Source organism: Panicum virgatum, chromosome 9N (assembly GCF_016808335.1).
Source record: "Panicum virgatum strain AP13 chromosome 9N, P.virgatum_v5, whole genome shotgun sequence".
Lineage (NCBI taxonomy): Eukaryota > Viridiplantae > Streptophyta > Magnoliopsida > Poales > Poaceae > Panicum > Panicum virgatum.
The window spans coordinates 70,794,925-70,814,034 of record NC_053153.1 but is presented as its reverse complement, the minus strand read 5'-3'; the positions used below and the strand labels follow the sequence as shown (position 1 = coordinate 70,814,034).

The 19,110-nt window shown below is 51.6% G+C and overlaps 1 protein-coding gene across 1 annotated transcript; it reads left to right on the top strand.

Annotated features, from left to right (window-relative positions):
- Positions 1-9,963: 9,963 nt before the first annotated feature.
- LOC120692731 (probable carboxylesterase 17) lies at positions 9,964-11,522 on the top strand. Its single transcript, XM_039976114.1, has one exon. The coding sequence runs from the start codon at positions 10,098-10,100 to the stop codon at positions 11,202-11,204; it is 1,107 nt and encodes a 368-aa protein (XP_039832048.1). The 5' UTR covers positions 9,964-10,097; the 3' UTR covers positions 11,205-11,522.
- Positions 11,523-19,110: the final 7,588 nt, after the last annotated feature.

The window sequence follows — 19,110 nt, the reverse complement described above, 5'->3', positions numbered from 1 at the left end:
TCCCGCTCGATCCGTACACAGTGTTGTTTCTAGACTCTAACATTGGTATCAGACGCCTACACTAAGTGTAGATCGAGATGGGAAGTGTAGATTCGGTCACGAATCAAAGAATCAAGACACAGAAAAAGCAAATCGATGCAAATCGAAAAAGAAAAGAAAAGTCGAAACCCTAACCCTAACCCTAACCCTAAGAGGAAAAAGGGGGCGGGGCTTTACCTGGGTTTAACCACAGGCTCCACCGCCGGTCACCGACCGCGCGGGAGCTCAACAGAAGGCCGGCTCGCCAGCACAGATCGGAGGCGCCGCTCGTGGACTCGGGTAGCTTCTCCACGCGCGGGCTCCGAAAGGGCACCACCGCCAAGCCGCTCGACGGCGGCGTGCTCCCACACAGGGGAGCACGCGCGCCGGCGAGGGGGCCGGCGGCGGCGCCGCCGCTTCTTTCCCTGGCTCCATGGCTGCCGCCGTTGCGTGGAGAGAGAAGGGAGAGGGAAGAATGGAATAGGGTTTGCTGGGACGACGCCGGCGTCGCCGGTTTTGTTCAGGCGAAAAGACCGGACGACCGTCGGATTTGATCCGACGGCCGGCGGTGGCCGAGCGACGAATGGGCCACAATCGGCCCGAGAGGGAAGCCGCGGCGGGCCAATTCGGCGGCCCGGCCGTTGGCTGTCGGGCCTCGGGCCCACGAGGAGGCGGCCGAGCAGGCCGCGGGCCGCTGGGCCGAATTATCAGTGTACTGTTTTGTCGTTTTTTTTTTCTATTTCCAGAAGCAATTTCAATGGTATTTTGCATGAATTTGTTTATAATTTGATCTCTATTCAATTTTGCACCAACGTGTATATTGTTTAAAGCTAAAAGTTCACAGTATTGCTTCTGAAAATAGAAATTTTCTACTTGTTTCCGCTGCAAAAGTCATTACAGTTGCTCTTTACTTTAATTCGAACCAACGAGACAATTAAAGTTTAAGAGCATGGTTAAAAGATTATTTTTGAGCATTATGGTATTGTTAATTTTCTGACCAACGTTGTTAATTACAATACTGTAATTTCATAGTTTTTGTGCATTTATTTCTATTTCTGCCCAACGGTGATATAGATTTAATTGCATAAACAGTTGTATGTTCTATTTTGACCAACGTTGGAATTTTACATGCAATTATTGTTATTATGTTCTCACTATTTTTTGAAATTTTCAGCGGGGATGAACTTGATGGGATTCATCAGTCACATTCCGACTTTAAAAGGAGACAACTATGGCGAATGGATCAAGAAGGTTGATCTTGCTTTCGTCTGTGGAGAGGTGGATGAGATCATCACCACTCCAAAGCCCACTGAGCCACCGGCTCCAGTGAGAGGGGAATCTGACACTGATGCTGAGTGGCAGAAAAAGCAAAGGGACTATGCTCCCTTAAAGATGGCTTATGATCTCGAAAAGACAAAGTGGAATAACGCCAACAAGAAATGTGTGGCAGTTATAAAGAACACAATTGATCCTAACATTTTGGGTTCAATTGGAGAATGTGATTCAGCTGCTGAGTACCTTGCAAAGATAAAGAATCAGTTTACTGGTTCTTCAAAGACTTATGCTACACAGATCATAGAGCAGTTGATCACAAAAAGGTACTATGGCAATGCCGGTACGATAAGAGATCATATCATGGGGATGTGTGCTTTGAACTCCAAGCTCAAACCAATGGACTTGGATCTCAAAGAAGAGTTTATGGTGCACCTGGTGTTCGCCTCTCTGCCAAAAGAGTTTGCAACGTTCGTTGTAAACTATAACTCACAGCCAGAGAAGTGGAACATGGAAAAGGCAATTGCAATGTGTGCACAAGAGGAAGATAGACTCAAGAAACAGAATGGTGGGTCTGTCAATTTTGTGCATAATAACAAGAAAAGGCCTTTCCAAGCTGCTTCTTCATCTAAAGCTAAAGACAAAGCCCCTATGCCACAGAAGTATCAGCAACAGCGTCAGCAACAGCGCACTCCAGCTCCAGATGAGTGCTTCCACTGTTTTGACAAGGGGCATCGCAAAGCAGATTGTCCCGCTTATTTAAAGATGATAATGGCAAAGAATGGTGAGAATATAATTTCATTTGTTAATGAATCCCTGTATTTAAAGTTTTCTAAATCTACTTGGTGGATTGATTCTGGTGCAACTGTGCATGTTGCAAATTCTTTACAGGGATTCCGTTCGACAAGGACTACGCTAAGAAGCGAAAGACAAATTAAAGTCGCGAACGGAGTACAAGCAGATGTTGAAGCTGTTGGCGATGTCTCCATCGAGCTAGTTAATGGTTTCATGCTTGTATTAAAAGATGTTTTATTTGTTCCTTCGCTTCAAAGAAACTTGATCAGTGTATCACGCTTAGACACAGATGGTTTTGGTTGTCATTTTGCGAATGGCAAATGTGAACTATGGTTTGATAATAATTGTATTGGTGATGCTGTCCTTTACAATGATCTTTATTTATTATCTATGCGTGATAAAGTGCATTCTGTATGTAATGTGAATGTGAATGAATCCTTGTCAGAGAAAGAAACAAAGAAAAGAAAGAGAACTCAAGATACTTCATCGAAATTATGGCACTGTCGTTTAGGCCATATTTCGAGGGGGAGAATTGAAAGATTAGTGAAAAGTGAAATTCTTCCACAGCTAGAGTTCTCTGACCTTGAACAATGCGTTGAATGCATTAAAGGAAAATTAGTAAAGCAAATTAAAAAGGGTGCCAAACGAAGTGCAGGAACGTTAGAAATAATTCACACTGATATATGTGGACCGTTTCCTGTGAAAAGTGTGGATGGCTATGATTCGTTCATAACATTCACAGACGATTACTCCCGCTATGGTTACATTTATCCAATTAAAGAAAGATCTGAAGCATTGGATAAATTTAAAATATTCAAAGCTGAGGTAGAAAATCAGCTTGACAAAAGGATTAAAATAGTAAGATCAGACCGTGGAGGGGAGTACTACGGTCGACATACCCCTTATGGACAAGTTCCTGGACCTTTTGCGAGGTTTTTACAGGAAAATGGTATAGTTGCCCAATACTCTACACCGGGGGAGCCTCAGCAAAATGGAGTAGCTGAAAGGCGCAACCGTACACTAATGGATATGGTGCGCAGTATGATAAGTTATTCCTCATTGCCATTGAGTCTGTGGATGGAGGCGTTGAAAACCGCCATCCATATTCTAAACAGAGTGCCAAGCAAATCAGTGCCCAAAACACCGTATGAGCTATGGACAGGAAGAGAACCCTCACTGACTCACCTACGGGTCTGGGGGAGCCCAGCTGAGGCTAAAGTGTTTAATCCAAATATTGGAAAACTGGATTCCAAAACTGTAAGCTGCCACTTTATAGGCTATCCTGAAAAGTCGAAAGGTTTTCGTTTCTACTGCCCAGACAGACATACAAAGTTTGTAGAAACGAGACATGCTGTCTTTCTAGAAAGTGAAATGATCAGGGGGAGCATGGTACCTAGAGAAATTGACCTTGAGGAGAAGCGGGTGTATGTGCCTACTCCTATGATTCAAGAGCCATTTTTCTCACTACCTGTTGATGCTGCACCAAAAGTTCCTGAAATAGTGACGTCAGTACCTTCTTCGGTTGTTGCTGCGCCAACTATTCCAGTTATTACGGTGTCAACACCTGTCGCAACTCCACCCATACCAACAGTGAGCGAAGGTTTGGAACCTGTCATCCAAGAACCGCCTGAACCCGCGATTGGACATGAGGAGGAGGTGCTACAGCCCCCTATGGAAAATATGCCAGAAGTTGAGGCACAAAATGTGCCACAAGCAGTGGCCCTTAGAAGGTCACAAAGAGAAAGAAGGTCGGCTATTTCTAGCGACTATGAAGTTTATAATACAGAAGAGGTTCATATGGAGGGTGATCCCGCTTCATATGAAGAAGCCATGAGAAGTATTCACTCATCCAAATGGCTGGAAGCTATGAAAGATGAGATGAAATCAATGAGTTCCAATGGTGTTTGGGACTTAGAGGAAATTCCTAAAGGAGCCAAAACAGTAGGCTGTAAATGGGTTTACAAGATAAAACATGACTCCAAAGGGAATGTAGAAAGGTTCAAAGCACGACTCGTGTAAGGATTCCTTCAGGATTATAATGGCATTGGTGGCACATTATGACTTAGAGTTACATCAGATGGATGTAAAGACGGCATTTCTTAACGGGGATTTGTATGAAAATGTTTATATGGCACAACCAAAAGGTTTTGTCATGAAAGGAAAAGAACATATGGGGTGTCGCTTAAAGAAATCCATTTATGGATTAAAGCAAGCCTCTAGGCAGTGGTATTTAAAGTTTGATGAAACCATAAGAAAATTTGGGTTTAAAGAAAATGAGGAGGACAATTGCATTTATGCAAAGTTCAGAAGTGGAAAATTTATTTTCCTGATCTTGTATGTGGATGACATTCTACTTGCTAGTAGTGATGTTGGTCTACTACTAGAGACAAAGGAATTCTTGTCCTCAAACTTTGATATGAAAGATCTCGGTGAAGCTTCATTTGTTTTGGGAATTGAAATTCACCGAGATAGAACAAAGGGGGTATTAGGACTGTCACAAAAGGCATACTTAGAAAAAATTCTAAAGAAATACAGTATGCATATGTGCAAGCCTTCACCTGCTCCAATAGTCAAGGGCGATAGATTTGGGAAATTTCAATGTCCCAGGAACCAGTATGAGATCGATCAAATGAAAGCGGTTCCATATGCTTCAGCTGTCGGAAGCCTACAGTATGCTCAAGTTTGTACACGCCCTGACTTAGCTTTTGTTACCGGGATACTTGGCAGATATCAAAGTAATCCAGGACAGGCACACTGGATTATGGTAAAGAAAGCATTACGTTATGTGCAAGGCACAAAAGGCCTCATGCTAACATACAGAAAATCCGACTCCCTAGAGATAGAAGGGTACTCAGATGCAGATTTTGCGGGGGACATCGATGACCGAAAGTCCACGTCCGGTTATGTGTTCACACTCGCAGGAGGAGCTATATCGTGGAAAAGCTCCAAACAAAGCGTCACTGCATCATCGACGATGTACGCTGAATTTGTAGCATGTTATGAGGCTTCGGGGCAGGTTGAATGGTTAAAGAAATTTATACCCGGTTTAAGAGTGGTAGACAGCATTCAAAGACCACTCAGAATGTACTGCGACAATGAACCAGCAGTGTTTTATGCTCACAACAATAAGTCAAGTGGTGCTGCCAAACACATTGACATAAAGTTTTATGTTGTGAAAGAGAAAATCCAGAATCACTCTATTACACTCGAGCATATAAGTACAAAGAAAATGCTTGCGGATCCGCTCACTAAAGGCTTACCACCCAATGTGTTCATGGAACACATAGCCGGCATGGGTTTAAGGGAAAGCCTGTGATTTCTGGAGAATAAAAAGGGCCCAAAAGATAAAGAATTTTGTTTCAAAAACAGTGATGTATGTGGTAGCTGTTGAGTCTATCGGCCTTGGACCGTGATGATAAAGCATGCTCTATTCATTAATCTGTGATGGAACAATTAAAGAAAAAGTTTCAAGTAAAGGTATAAAGTTAAAAGAACAAAGTGAGATCAAGGGGGAGAATGTTGGAGTGATCTCTTTCCTAATAGACCCAACGGCCTATTAGGCCCCCTAATCCGCGCCCTGATCGGGGGCGCCCAACCCTTAATGGTTGGTGGGCCCCCGCTGCACAGCGCTAGAATAAAAGGGGTGAAGGGGCCGGGGCACACACAACGAAGTTCGTCGCGCCGCCAGTACCCTTTTCCCACATCCTAAACCCTAGCCGATCTAGGGGGAGTGCTGGAGCAGCGGGAAGCCCCACCTCCGCCGCTTTCATCGCCGCCATCGTCCACGACGCCGTTCGCTCCGGCATCGACTACACTGCTCCAATCGTCGCCGCCTTTGAGCGGATCTGCATCAGCGAACCCGTGATGGCCGGATCTAACTCTACTGCAGGCTCTGAAGGTCCTCTACTCCGCTCCTCTATCTCTTTTCTCTACGCTATTGTTGTAGTTCTAGGTTTATCTTGAACTCAGATCATAGAAAAGAGAAAGAAATCCCGCTCGATCCGTACACAGTGTTGTTTCTAGACTCTAACACCGCTCGCCTTTCTGATGCGACGCGAACTGAAAGAAAGGCCGGAGCTGAGTCTGAACTCGATGGATCTCAAGGGGGTTTCCGGAGCGGCGGAAAGGAAGCCGAACGCGTGGATGGCGTGGCGCGCGTGTCGGGACGATCGGACGAGGAGTCGCGGCGTCGCCATCGGTTCTGCCGACGCCCGACGGCAACGATCGCCCGCCCCCTGTGTGAACGACTGTTTTTTTTTGTTGATTTCTATTACAAATTTGGGTGATTGATGGATAAGCAAGATTTCAATCAATTGAGGAGGAGTAAATCTATTTTTCCTTTGTTTGTTTGGTGATGATGTGATGAGCGATGACATGGGAGCCGCAGAGGATTGGTGGTAGCTTCATTTGGACTCCGGAGGGACGTCAGCTCCAAGTTAGGCCGGTTCCTACTACTACTCAAGCACAGGAGTGGTTAAAGTGACATGACAGGAAGTATAACAATATGCAGCAGATCGAGAGTTTCACCTCTTACCCACGCCCTCTGTTCAACTTTAGACACGCTACTTCTAAATTCAAAATTGTATATATTTGTATTGACAATTGCCTAATAACAACACAAATGTCTAGTGATATGTTCCACAAAAGAAAAAAGAGTCCAATGATATGACTTAATTATTATACCAATTAATTTGATGTTGTACTTGTCTAGTGTATTTTTCTATATGTTTGATCAAAGTTAGAGAAGTTTGACTTATGACAAAACTAAAGTATTTTACATTTTAGAATAGATGGAGTACAATGTTGTACTATTTATGTTTGTATTTCGAAGGTGCATTCTTATCGGCTTGCCATTATTTTTTATTTATGAGGTATAAAATGCGATGAAAGAAAATCTCATGTCACTGGTTAGCTTTAGTGATCATCAAGCAATCCTTATGTTCGGAGCGAGAAGATGGTGGCCCGAGGAGATGACACGATGTACGTGCTAAATAAAAATCATGATGTAATAATCGTTGCATCCATGATTATAAGGTAATATATTCTGTTAGGAGAAAGAACTGCTACAGGATCGGATCAACTTCATATTGAAAACACCTTAATACCTTATAATGCGCGTCTATCCATATAAGTACGGATGCAAGTTTATATAAATTTTGGATCATTGGATCGATCCAAATAAACTAGACTGGCATTCTGCATGAATAATTTTGTGAAAAAAAATAAACTAAAGTGCCGTGCCATTATAATTATTTAGTGGGTGCCCACTTGCATCAAGTTCAAAATACATCATGGAGGAAGTGGATGGAGAGTACTATAGTACAGTAGTATATATGCCATCAGTCACACATCGCACGTGTCCAAGACGCGTCGTCCATGAGAGCACGTCGTATTCGAACAAACCCACTGCGTTGTTGACCAGCCAGGTTCTAGGCAAGTAGGCATGGACTTTGAATTCCCTTTGCTTGCTCAGTGTACTGCAGCACGACCCCGTGCATCGCGCGTGGGAAAAGTTGATGAACTTATTCCACTTGGTGTGCAACGGAGGCAGCCGATTGGAAGCACAACGTGCAGCCACGAGGCCATGTACAACCCCACCCACCCTCCGCCTGCTCTCATCAGCATACTGTATGACCGAGATCCGGCTGGCTTTTCTGCAGCCACGTACATCCCATAGGTCAATCAGATACTAGAATCAGTGGCAGTGTCAAGACTCCATGCTTTTTTATCTAAAATAATCTGAGGAAGCATTTTGTGTATGCTAGCTAAATCACCATAAAAAAACTCTGACCTGCTGAAATGATCAACTCTCATATGGCTCATTTCTTTTGGGATAACTCGGAGGAAAAACATAAGTACCACCTTGCCAGATGGCCCTTGATTGCACAGAACAAGGAATTTGGGGGCCTCGGTGTCCCTGATTTAAGAACTCTAAATATGTGCCTCTTAGCTTCGTGGATCCATAGATACCATCTTCAAGATAATGTGCTTTGGTCGCAGATTATTAAGTCAAAGTACAGAACAGAAAATCCAAATGTGCTTTGCTGTTTAGAGCGGAACGCTTCTCCTTTTTGGAAAGGTGTTCAGTGGGCGGCGCAAGCTGCTGCCTTAGGCTACCAGTGGTTGGTAGGTGATGGTAGAAGGGTGAGGTTCTAGGAGGACCATTGGTTTGGCAACTCTAGCCTGGCTGTTCAATTTTGGCAACTTTATGTCATCAATAATGAACAGAGTGCCACGATTAGTCAAGTTTGGGATGGCTCTGAGTTAAAGCTGACCTTTCGAAGGACAGTCTCCCAACGACTTATGCTCCAATGGGAGGAACTGACTCAGATTGCTAGCAACATTTCCCTCAATAATGAGAAAGATACTTCTGTCTGGAAGTTCACCTCTAATGGGCAATATTCAGTCCAATCGTTGTATGCAGTCCTGAGCTTTAGAGGAGTGATGCCCATCCACATTCCGGCTGTGTGGCAGTTAAATGTGCCCCCTAGAGTCCATATCTTCCTCTGGCTCCTGTATAACAATAAACTTCTTACTAGAGACAACCTTCAAAAAAAGAGAAATGTAGAAGATAAATCTTGCTTATTTTGCTGCAAGGAAGAGAGCATTAACCATCTCTTCTTCGATTGCTGTGTATCTAAACTAATCTGGGGTTGGATCTCAGAGGTGACAGAGATTCAAGTGGGTGTTGACTTTGAGTCCATTGGTAGATGGTGGATTAGTAATAACAAAAATGCAGTTTTGAACTGCACCTGTGCTGCAACCTTATGGTCCATTTGGAAACTACGTAATCTTCTGTGTTTTCAGGAAGGGAAGTGGCAGGGAGGAGGTCAGGTTCTGTGCAAGATTGCAAGGATGTTGAAACGTTGGAGCGTGCTCTTGAAGCCAGACAAGCAAGCAGCTTTGGAACTTATAGCACAACGTCTTCTGGAGGAGGGAAGCAGCCCACCGACACCGAGGATCTCCTGGGACGCTTATACACAACAGCAAGCATCAAGTTTGGATCGATCTCGTGGGGGTCACTTCCAGTCGGACTTCACCACTGCCCCTCTGACTACGCCGACGCCGAATGATGGGCTCACGCCTCCTAGTTGTTCAGCCTGTGGCTAGTTACGTTTTGTGATGTTTTGTTGGCGGGCGCGCCTTGAATACGCGGAACTTGGATGCTATTACTTTGTGTACGCTTTGTTCTTGCAATAAAGCGGGGTATCCTTTTGTCTAAAAAAAACTTTGACCTGCACATCCATACACATCGGTTTTTTCAACATGCAAATAAACTGTGCCACCTCCAACCAAAAAATTATCTTCCATGGGGGTTCGAACTCTGCCCGGCAAGGTGCCAAGCGCATTGCGCGCTGCTCGACCAACCGGTCCAAAACCGAGCACAGAATGATCAACGTTATCAAGGATCATCTACTATTCTACTGAAATTGAAATCGAAGGACTCTGGATAAACCATCTAGATAATGATGCGTATCAAAAAAAATCTCCGCTAATGTCCAAGATGGACGCTGCGTTAAACTGGATTTTCGCTTTCAGAAATAGCCACCCACAATGCCTGCTGAAACTCTCAGCAACAGCAGGAGCGGATAGATAGACCTAGGGAGGAGCACAGGGTTCCAAGTGTCCACCGGATCCGACCCCGTGCACTTTCCCGTTCGCCGCGCGTGATGAAAGAATGGGCTTCACTTCCCCTCCAGGCTCCAGCCAGCGGGGCGGCCGGCCGGCCCCCCACCCGCACGACGTCGCGAATGGCCCGCCTCCACTTGTCGGCCGAGCCCACTTGGCCCCGAGCTCCAACGCCTCGCCGACACCTGTCGCCCCGCCCCTCCTCCCCGCTATAAAACCCGCGGCGACGGCCGGGCACACCCCGAGCGAGCCACTGTCACAAGGCTGCATAATTGTGCCCGCCCGCCGGCCCCCGGGGGCGTGACACATCGCGCGCACGAAGCTCGCCTGCCTGCCGCTTTTGGCTCCGCCCGCCGTGCCGCCCGTGAGGCCGGCAGCTTTGCATGAGGAGGCGGAGGATGGGGGCACTGCACGTCGTCGGTGAGCCTAGGGTCAGCTTCCAGCACCACCAGCAGCCCGCCGTCGCCGCCGCCGGCAAGAGCGTCGGCCACGGCCCCGTCGTCGAGGAGATCCACGGCCTCATACGCGTCTACAAGGACGGCCACGTCGAACGGCCCCCGGCGATCCCCGACGTGCCCTGCACGTGGGGCGCCACGGCGCCCGGCGCGCCGGGCGGCGTCGCGGCGAGGGACGTGGTGGTCGACCGCGCCACGGGGGTGTGGGCGCGGCTCTACGCGCCGGTGGCTGGAGGCGGGCTCCCCGTCGTGGTGTACTTCCACGGCGGCGGGTTCTGCGTCGGCTCCGCGGCCTGGAGCTGCTACCACGAGTTCCTCGCGCAGCTCGCCGCGCGGGCGGGCTGCGCCGTCATGTCCGTGGACTACCGCCTCGCGCCCGAGCACCGCCTGCCCGCCGCGTTCGACGACGGGCTCGCGGCGGTGCGCTGGCTGCGGCACCAGGCGTCCCTGGCCACCGGCCGCGGCGCGGCCCCCGACGAGGTCTCCTGGTGGCGGGCCCGCTGCGGCTTCGACCGCGTGTTCCTCATGGGGGACAGCGCGGGCGCCAACATCGCCTTCCACGTCGCCGCGCGGCTGGGCCAGGGCCACCTCGGCGCGCTGTCCCCGCTCGCCGTCCGGGGCGCCGTCCTCGTCCAGCCCTTCTTCGGCGGCGAGGCCCGCACCGCGTCGGAGAGGACCATGGCGCAGCCGCCGCGGTCCGCGCTGACGCTCCCGACCTCCGACTGCTACTGGCGGCTGGCGCTGCCGCCCGGCGCCGGCCGCGACCACCCCTGGTGCAACCCGCTGTCCCGCGCCGCGCCGCGCCTGGAGGCCCTCCCGCTGCCGCCCCTCTTGGTGTGCGTCTCGGAGGCGGACGTCCTGCGCGACCGCAACCTGGAGCTGTGCCGGGCCCTGCGCAGGGCCGGCAAGGCCGTGGAGCAGGCCGTGTACGGCGGCGTCGGGCACGCGTTCCAGGTGCTGCACAACTGCCACCTGTCCCAGCCGCGGACGCAGGAGATGCTCGAGAACATCGGGGCCTTCGTCAGCGCCAGGTAGCCGCCGCCACCGCCGTCGCTAACACTGCCTCGCCGTGTTTGTTAATCCATCCGCCCTAGTCGTCCAATCGAAGAGTAGATGCCGTGTAAGCAACCCAGCTTGTGAAGTCACAAACTTTGAACTACGTGTACTCCAGCTAAAAGCGTCCAATGCCCAACTCGGATTGTTGTAGTCGTAGCGGTGTCGGAAAGCAAAAGCCTTGGCAGAAGACAACACCACAAAAGAAGATGTACATGTGCGACGTGTCTGTTCGCTTGTGATTGCTGTGCATTTCTTATTAACACGAACAGAGACCCCGAGTCCTGATACTGTTTTTAACTCGCCTGCCGTCGTCATCGACCCATGGTGTGTCTCGCCGCAAGGAAGGAAACCCAGGGAATGTCCGGGGCCAAATCATTGCCTCCCCCTTGTCCGCTTTCTGCTTTCCGCGGGCATCATGAGGCGAACCAAAACAAGTGTTTCTTTCCCTGTCTGTCGCCGCTGTTCGCAAAGGCGATCGTCACCGATCAGGCGCCCGGGTAGCTAAATGGAGGCCGGCTTTGCTGAATTGCTAGACTATACAATCCTCCTCCCAAGCACGATCGATCGCCACGGGCTACTCCATTTGGCGACGGCATGGAATCTCTCTCTGCCGCGCCAGCGAGCGCCATGATGAGCAGGTGCCTTGCGCCCCCAGGCCATCACAAGATGCCCCGGCTGCTGCAGGCCCTGCTGCTTCAGAGAGCACAAGCAGGGCTAGGCCGCTAGTGCTACCAGGGACCAGGCACACAGGGTGTCAGGGTCGATCGCATTCGCCGCGAGCGGGCGTCGTCGTCCCACGCTGGTTGCGCGCGCGCGCGCCCGCCAGCGAGGGGAGGGTACCTCGAGCACATGGTCTGGCGGCAGAGCTGGTTCGTGAATTGGAGCGCGCGCGCGCGCGCACGCAGCGTTCCGATCATTGGCTTGGCCGGGCTCGCCACCAACCGCATCATGGCCGCGCCTGATTTTGCGTGCGGGCAGGCCAAACATCATGTATGATCATGTCCGGGTAAAGGTTCAGGAACGCGCGTATCTGAAACAGCAGGTAGCGCGCGCGAGAGAGTGTTGCTTCGTCAGATTTTTTTGTAAACCATCGATGGTCATGGACTCATGGTTCCTGTATGGTGTATCAGGCGGGTCAGAACGCTTTACCGAAGGACAGTGGATGTAACAGTGTGGCGCATGCAGGTGCCTGGGGATGCCAACGAGCCTGTCATCCGTTTCCAGGTGAACTAGATAGGCTGCTGGAAGTTCAGACATGGTTATCTGAAAACTGACAGGAGCACTACTGATCAAAGCTAAAACTCTGAACTTTTTTCTTCCCTCTCTCCCGTTTTGTCATTTCCCGACGAGAATTGGATCATTCAGCGGCGGGTCGGAGTCGGAGCACGTCTCTGTTCAACTTTAGTTTCCTGTGGAAGTGGCTCTAAAGCTCTCGGAATCCCGTTAGGAATCCGCCGCGGGACGCCTTTACGGTCAGCGCGGCCGTGAGCGCATGACACCAGTCACCACTGAAAGTTTTTTTTTTTCCTTCCCTTCTTGCAGATCAATATCGGCATGGCACCGGAGGCGATCACGATCAGATATGCCGACGGCGGATATCAGATATCGGCTTGTATCCCTTCCGGGAATCTCAATCTGCCCTGCAGATCTCCCGAGAATCCTGACCTCACCTCGCCCCCGCCCTCCTGCCCGCTCGCCACCTTCAGCACATTCAGAGTACTCTACCGCCCGGCCCCGGTCAGAGACACAGCCCGTTGCATTGCGTCGCCCTCTTGTTCGTGTTCCTCACCAAGACATCGCCGTCGGACAAGGCGGAAAAGGCTTTTGTTCCTGAACAAACAATATTCCCAGATCTCTCGCTGATGGAACCGCACGCCCGTGCGGTGCAGTCTGCCCGCGCGTGCGTGCATTTCCGTTTGCTTTCTTCCAATCTGTCAAACCGACATGGCGGCGATGTCAAACCGAGATGCCGGAACGCAGCGCGATGGTCGTGGTTTACTGATAGGCCGGCTGATCTTACCCCGTTTGGTGCCCACGCTTTGGAGCTTCGTCAAGTTGCGCACATCGTGTTTGAAGATGCATGCATGCATCGTTCAACAGGCCGGGTACAATATCTTTGAGCAGATCATCTGAAGGAATCGGAATAGCTCGAGAAAGGGGGGTGGGGAGGAACGGAGACGAAGTATTCAGGCACATGCCGCCGAAGCAAAGAAGCAAGTGATTTTGGATTGGAAACGCCGACCGAGTTGATGCATATCCTTCTATCTTTCGTTCAAAAGAGAGGTGATTTTGGCCGAGAATGATCACGCATCGGCAGCAAGGCTTCACGTACTACTGTCTCAGGATTTCGAATCTCTCTGAAAATCTGCATTGAGAAAAAAAAGGCAAGAACGTTGCCATGCAGGATGGAATAATCCTTCATGGGAAGAACGGATAGCCTGAAGACTGAAAATAGCACATCAGACAGGATCAGGTGTGAACTGAGGATCATTGGATCAAGAGGAACAAGGGGTGTTGGCGAGGAACAAAGGCGCGCTTAGAAAGCCTGATGACGAAAAGACGGGGGGCGCATCAGGAATTCGTCCCCAGTGGCACAGATGCGTCCATGATGATGAGCACCAAAGCGAGGGCACGCACGGGCAAAAGCGGCCGATCTGGATGGCGTTCAGCCCGGCCAAGAATCTCAAGCTTGCCGGATGCCAACTTGACAGACAGGGTAGCGGCATCGGCCACTGCTGCTTTTGGCTCGGGAGGCCTTTGAGGCTTTGACCGCGGCATATAAGAATGCTATGTCCTCTTCTTCGTCCACGGGGTGGATGCATCGACTGGCTCCATTATGGACACAAGTAGGTGTTGGACAAATAGATTGTCTGTTGCGTGTTATGGGCCCGGGCTGTGTCACGCCTAGGCCCATGTGGGGCTCATTCGAGCCTGCTAGATGATAGGGAGGACAATCTCGTGGGATCCTGTTTCTATAAACCCTAATCGAGATTGCCCTATATATATATATATATATACACCCTTGTATACCCTAATCATCAATCAATATACGCAATTATCATTGCCTTCATGGTATCAAGAGACCGGGCTTTTCCCGATCTCGCTTCCGCTCCCTAGCGCGCGCCGCCGCCCGCCGCCATCTCGCACCGGCTCCTTGCCGTCGTTGCCCGATGGCCGGCAATCTTCCTGCCGGGCGCCCTCCCAGGCGCCCTCCCAGCATGGCGCCAGCGATGAGGCGCGCGCCGTGCGGCCCGCCAGGCCACGCTCGCCCGCGCCCTCGAAGCTAAGCAGGAGGCAGCCGCCGCCGCGCAAGAATAGGAGGCCGCCGCCGCCCGCGCGGCTGTAGAGCGCAAGGCGGCTGCTCCCTCGGACGACGAAGACGGCGATGACTCCTCCGCCGTCGACTCCGAGCCTCCTGCTACTCCCGATCCACTTCTTCTTCACGAAGCTGCGGCGCTCCTGAACCTCCACGCTCAGACTATCGCCGTCCAGAGCATCCGGAGTCTCGTTCCCGTCGTCCTCGACGTCAACTCCGGCAGCTACTCCCGTTGGCGTGAGCAGTTCCTCCTCACCCTCGGTAAGTACTCCCTCCAGACGCACGTCTTCGATGACCGCCCCGCTGCTCCATCCGCTGACTGGATCTGCATGGATTGCGTGGTCCGGTCATGGCTCTACGGGACCCTCTCCGGCGACCTCGTCGACATTGTCATGGCTCGGAGCGACGGTGGCGCCACCGCTCGCTCCGCTTGGCTCGCCATCGAGGCCCAGTTCTTGGGTAACCGCGAGGCTCAGGCCCTCATCCTCGACGCCAAGTTCCAAACTTTTGTGCAGGGTGATCTCTCCATCACCGATTACTGCAAACAGTTCAAGCGCATGGCCGACGACCTCGCCGACCTCGGCAAAACCGTTCAAGACCGCACCCTCGTCCTCAACGTCATCCGCGGCCTCAACGAACAGTTCGCATCTATTGGACGTCACCTTCGACATGGCCGTTCGTTCCCCACCTTCATCGAGGTCTGCGACGAGCTGATCCTTGAGGAGCTCACCATGGCGCCCCCGGCATCCGCTTCTTCCACCGCGCTCCTGGCCGGCTCCACTTCCAGCGCCCCCTCTGGGTGCGCCTCCGGCCAGCGCCCCCAGTGCTCTTCTGGGCGCAACTCCAGCTCTGGGGGCGGCAAGGACACTGGTGGCGGGGACTCCAACGGCGGGAAGTGCAGCCGCGGCAAGCGCCGCTCCAACAACACCAAGGGCGGCTCCAGCAACACCGACTCCGCAGGCGGCGGCAAGAACACGGGCTCCATGGGCACAACCTCGTCTTCTGCTCCTCGCCTGGGCTCCGGCGCGCCCTGGCCCTTGTTCTTCAACCCGTGGACCGGGACGATCGCCATGTACCCCGGTTCGCGGCCGTCCGTCGCCCCTGCTCCGGCCGCCAGCCCTGCTGGCGCTGCTGCACCCCACCAGTAAGCGCTGGTCGCCCAGCAGCTCGCCATGCAGGCTCAGCAGCAGGCCATGCATGCGCCCTTCCCTCTGGTCGCGCAGCACCCCTACTACGGCGTTGTCCCGCAGTAGTTCTACTACGGGTCGGCCCCTCCACCGCAGACCCCAGCACCTGGATCGGCCAACCCCACCACTGGCCTTCCATCGTCCTGGGATCAGCAGTCTCTTGCGTCGACCTTCAGCACCATGACGCTGCAGCCGCAACCTCAGACTGATTGGATCTTCGACTCAGGTGCTACCTCGCATATGACCTCTCACCCCTCCACTCTTTCTCATATTTCATCCATGCGGTACCCTTTTCCTTCATCAATTGTCGTCGGCGATGGTTCCTTACTACCCGTCACTGCTACTGGCTCCACATCTCTTTCTGGACCTTTGACTCTTAATAATGTTCTTTTTTCTCCTAGACTTATTAAGAATCTTATCTCTGTGCGCCAGTTTACCACCGATAACAATTGCTCTGTTGAATTTGACCCCACTGTTTGTTCTGTGAAGGACCTGGAGTCTCAAAGGGTGATCATCGGGTGCAATAGCTCCGGTCCGCTCTACCCCTTGCGCCTCCCTACTGCGCAAGTGTTTGCTGCTTCATCTGCTGCTGCTGCACTTTGGCATCGTCGTCTCGGTCATCCTGGTCATGAGGTCTTAGCCAAAGTAGCGTCAGTCATTCCTTTTTGTAATAAAGAACCCAACACCATATGTCATGCTTATCAGCTTGGGCGCCACACACGTTTACCATTTCAGTCATCGTCTTCCTGTGCTACTAGTATTTTTGATCTAGTTCATTGTGACCTATGGACCTCTCCTGTTCCTAGTGTTTCTGCTCTCATTATTTGTGGACTTTTCCTTTGCGCCAGAAGTCTGACACTTTCGCCACTTTGGAGAACTTCTTCGCTCATGTCCGTACTCTGTTCGGCGTCATCATCAAGGCCGTCCAATGCGACAACGGCCGCGAGTTCGACAACCTCAGCATGCGAACATTTCTCCTCACTCATGGCATCCATCTCCGCATGTCGTGCCCCTTCACTTCGCCCCAGAATGGTAAAGCCGAGCGTATCATTCGCACCATTAATAATGCTGCACGCTCATTGCTGTTCTAGGCTAGCACGCCTCCCTCCTATTGGGTCGAAGCTCTTCACGTCGCCACGCATTTGCTAAATATTCTCCGCACAAAGACTCTCAAGTCCTCCACGCCGCACCTCAGTCTATTCGGCGTGCAGCCCTCTTATGAGCATCTTCGAGTCTTTGGTTGTGCCTGCTACCCTAATCTTTCAGCAACTGCATCCCATAAACTCGCTCCTCGCTCCACTTTGTGCGTTTTCCTTGGCTATTCTCCTAATCACAAAGGGTACCGCTGTCTTGACCTCCAGTCTAATCGTGTCATCATCTCTCGACATGTTGTCTTTGATGAAGACACCTTTCCTATGTCTCGACAGTCCTCCACACCTTGTGCTGAGGAGTTTGAGTTCTTTGATCACACTAACTTTGTACCGGCCCCTATTGGTCCCGTACATCGGTACATGTGCCTACTGCTGCAGGTCATGGCACTTCCGCACAACCACGTGCGGCCCCCAGTGTTCCCGCACAACCACGTGCGGCCGGCGTTCCCGCACAGCTACGTGCGGCCCCCGGCGTTCCCACACAGCCACGTGCAGCTCCGTTTTCAGCAGCTACCCCGGCGCTGCCGACGCCTCTCCGGTGCGCCCAGGGACCACGCCCATGCGTCCCGGGCCTGCGCCTGCTGCAGCTCGGCTGACTCCCAGTCCGGCCGCCGGCCACTCGCCCGCAGGCCGCACTGCTGGTGCGCCCAGCCCTGCTAGAGCTCGGCCTGCACCTCTGCAGGTCTACTCGCGCTGTCCCCGACCTGAGTGAGTTCTTCCTCCTGGAGCTGTCCCGGTGCCGCCCGTGTCTAACTAGCACACCATGGTGACATGCGGGAAGGCTGGTTTTCGACTGCCGGCCATCCACCACGCGGCTCCTCTGTCGCCTGTGCCTCGCACTTATCGTGGGGGTCTTGCTGATCCCAATTGGCACCAGGCGATGTAGGAGGAGTTCGACGCCCTGCTGGCCAATCACACGTGGGACTTGGTTCCACGTCCGTCTCAGGCCAACATTGTCACCAGCAAGTGGGTATTCAAGCACAAATATCAGGCAAATGGTTCTTTGGAGAGATACAAGGCTCGTTGGGTGCTCCGTGGCTTTACTCAGTGTCCAGGGATTGATTATGATGAGACTTTCAGCCCTGTTGTGAAGCCGGCTACCGTGCGCACAGTTCTCTCCTTGGCGCTCTCTCGTTCCTGGCCGGTTCATCAGTTGGATGTGAAGAACGCATTTCTTCACGGCACTCTGTCTGAGACTGTTTACTGCTCCCAGCCCACAAGTTTTGAGGATCCAGCTCACCCTGATTATGTTTGTCGGCTTAATCGCTCTCTTTATGGTCTTAAGCAGGCTCCACATGCTTGGTACAGTTGCTTCGCCTCCTATCTTGTCCAGCTTGGGTTTGTTGAGGCTAAGACGGACACTTCTCTGTTCGTGTACCACCACGGTGCAGACACTGCTTACCTTCTGCTTTATGTCGACGACATTGTCTTGACTGCCTCCTCGACTCCTCTTCTACGCCGCACCATTGCAGCACTACAGCGAGAGTTCTCTATGAAGGACCTGGGCGCCCTTCATCACTTTCTGGGTATGCATGTGCAGTGTTCTGGCTGTGGTTTTCTTCTATCCCAGCGGCAGTATATGATGGATATTCTAGCTCGTGCTGGTATGGCTGATTGCAAGTCTTGTTCTACACCGGTTGACACCAACAGGAAGATGTCTGCTGATGATGGTCCCCCTTGGCTGATCCTACAGATTATCGCAGTCTTGTTGGTGCCCTGCAGTACTTGACCTTCACTCGGCCTGACATTTCATATGCTGTTCAGCAGGTGTGTCTTTATATGCATGATCCTCGGGAGTCTCATCTTGCCGCTCTGAATCGCATCCTACGCTACATACGCGGTACACTGCACTTGGGGCTTCTCATTCGGCCTTCTGCCCAGTCTAGTCTTGTTGTCTATTCCAATGCTGATTGGGTTGGCTGTCCTAATACTCGGCGCTCTACTTCTGGCTATGCAGTCTTCTTGGGAGATAATCTGGTTTCCTGGTCTTCCAAGCGTCAGAACGCTGTGTCTCGATCTAGTGCAGAAGCTGAATATCGGGCTGTAGCCAATGCGGTGGCTGAGGTGTCCTGGTTGCGCCAACTCCTGGCAGAGTTGCATGCGCCTATCAGTCGCACCGCTCTGGTTTATTGTGATAATATCAGCACAGTTTATATGTCTTCAAACCCCGTCCAGCATCAACCCACCAAGCATGTGGAAATTGATCTTCACTTCGTTCGGGAGCATGTTGC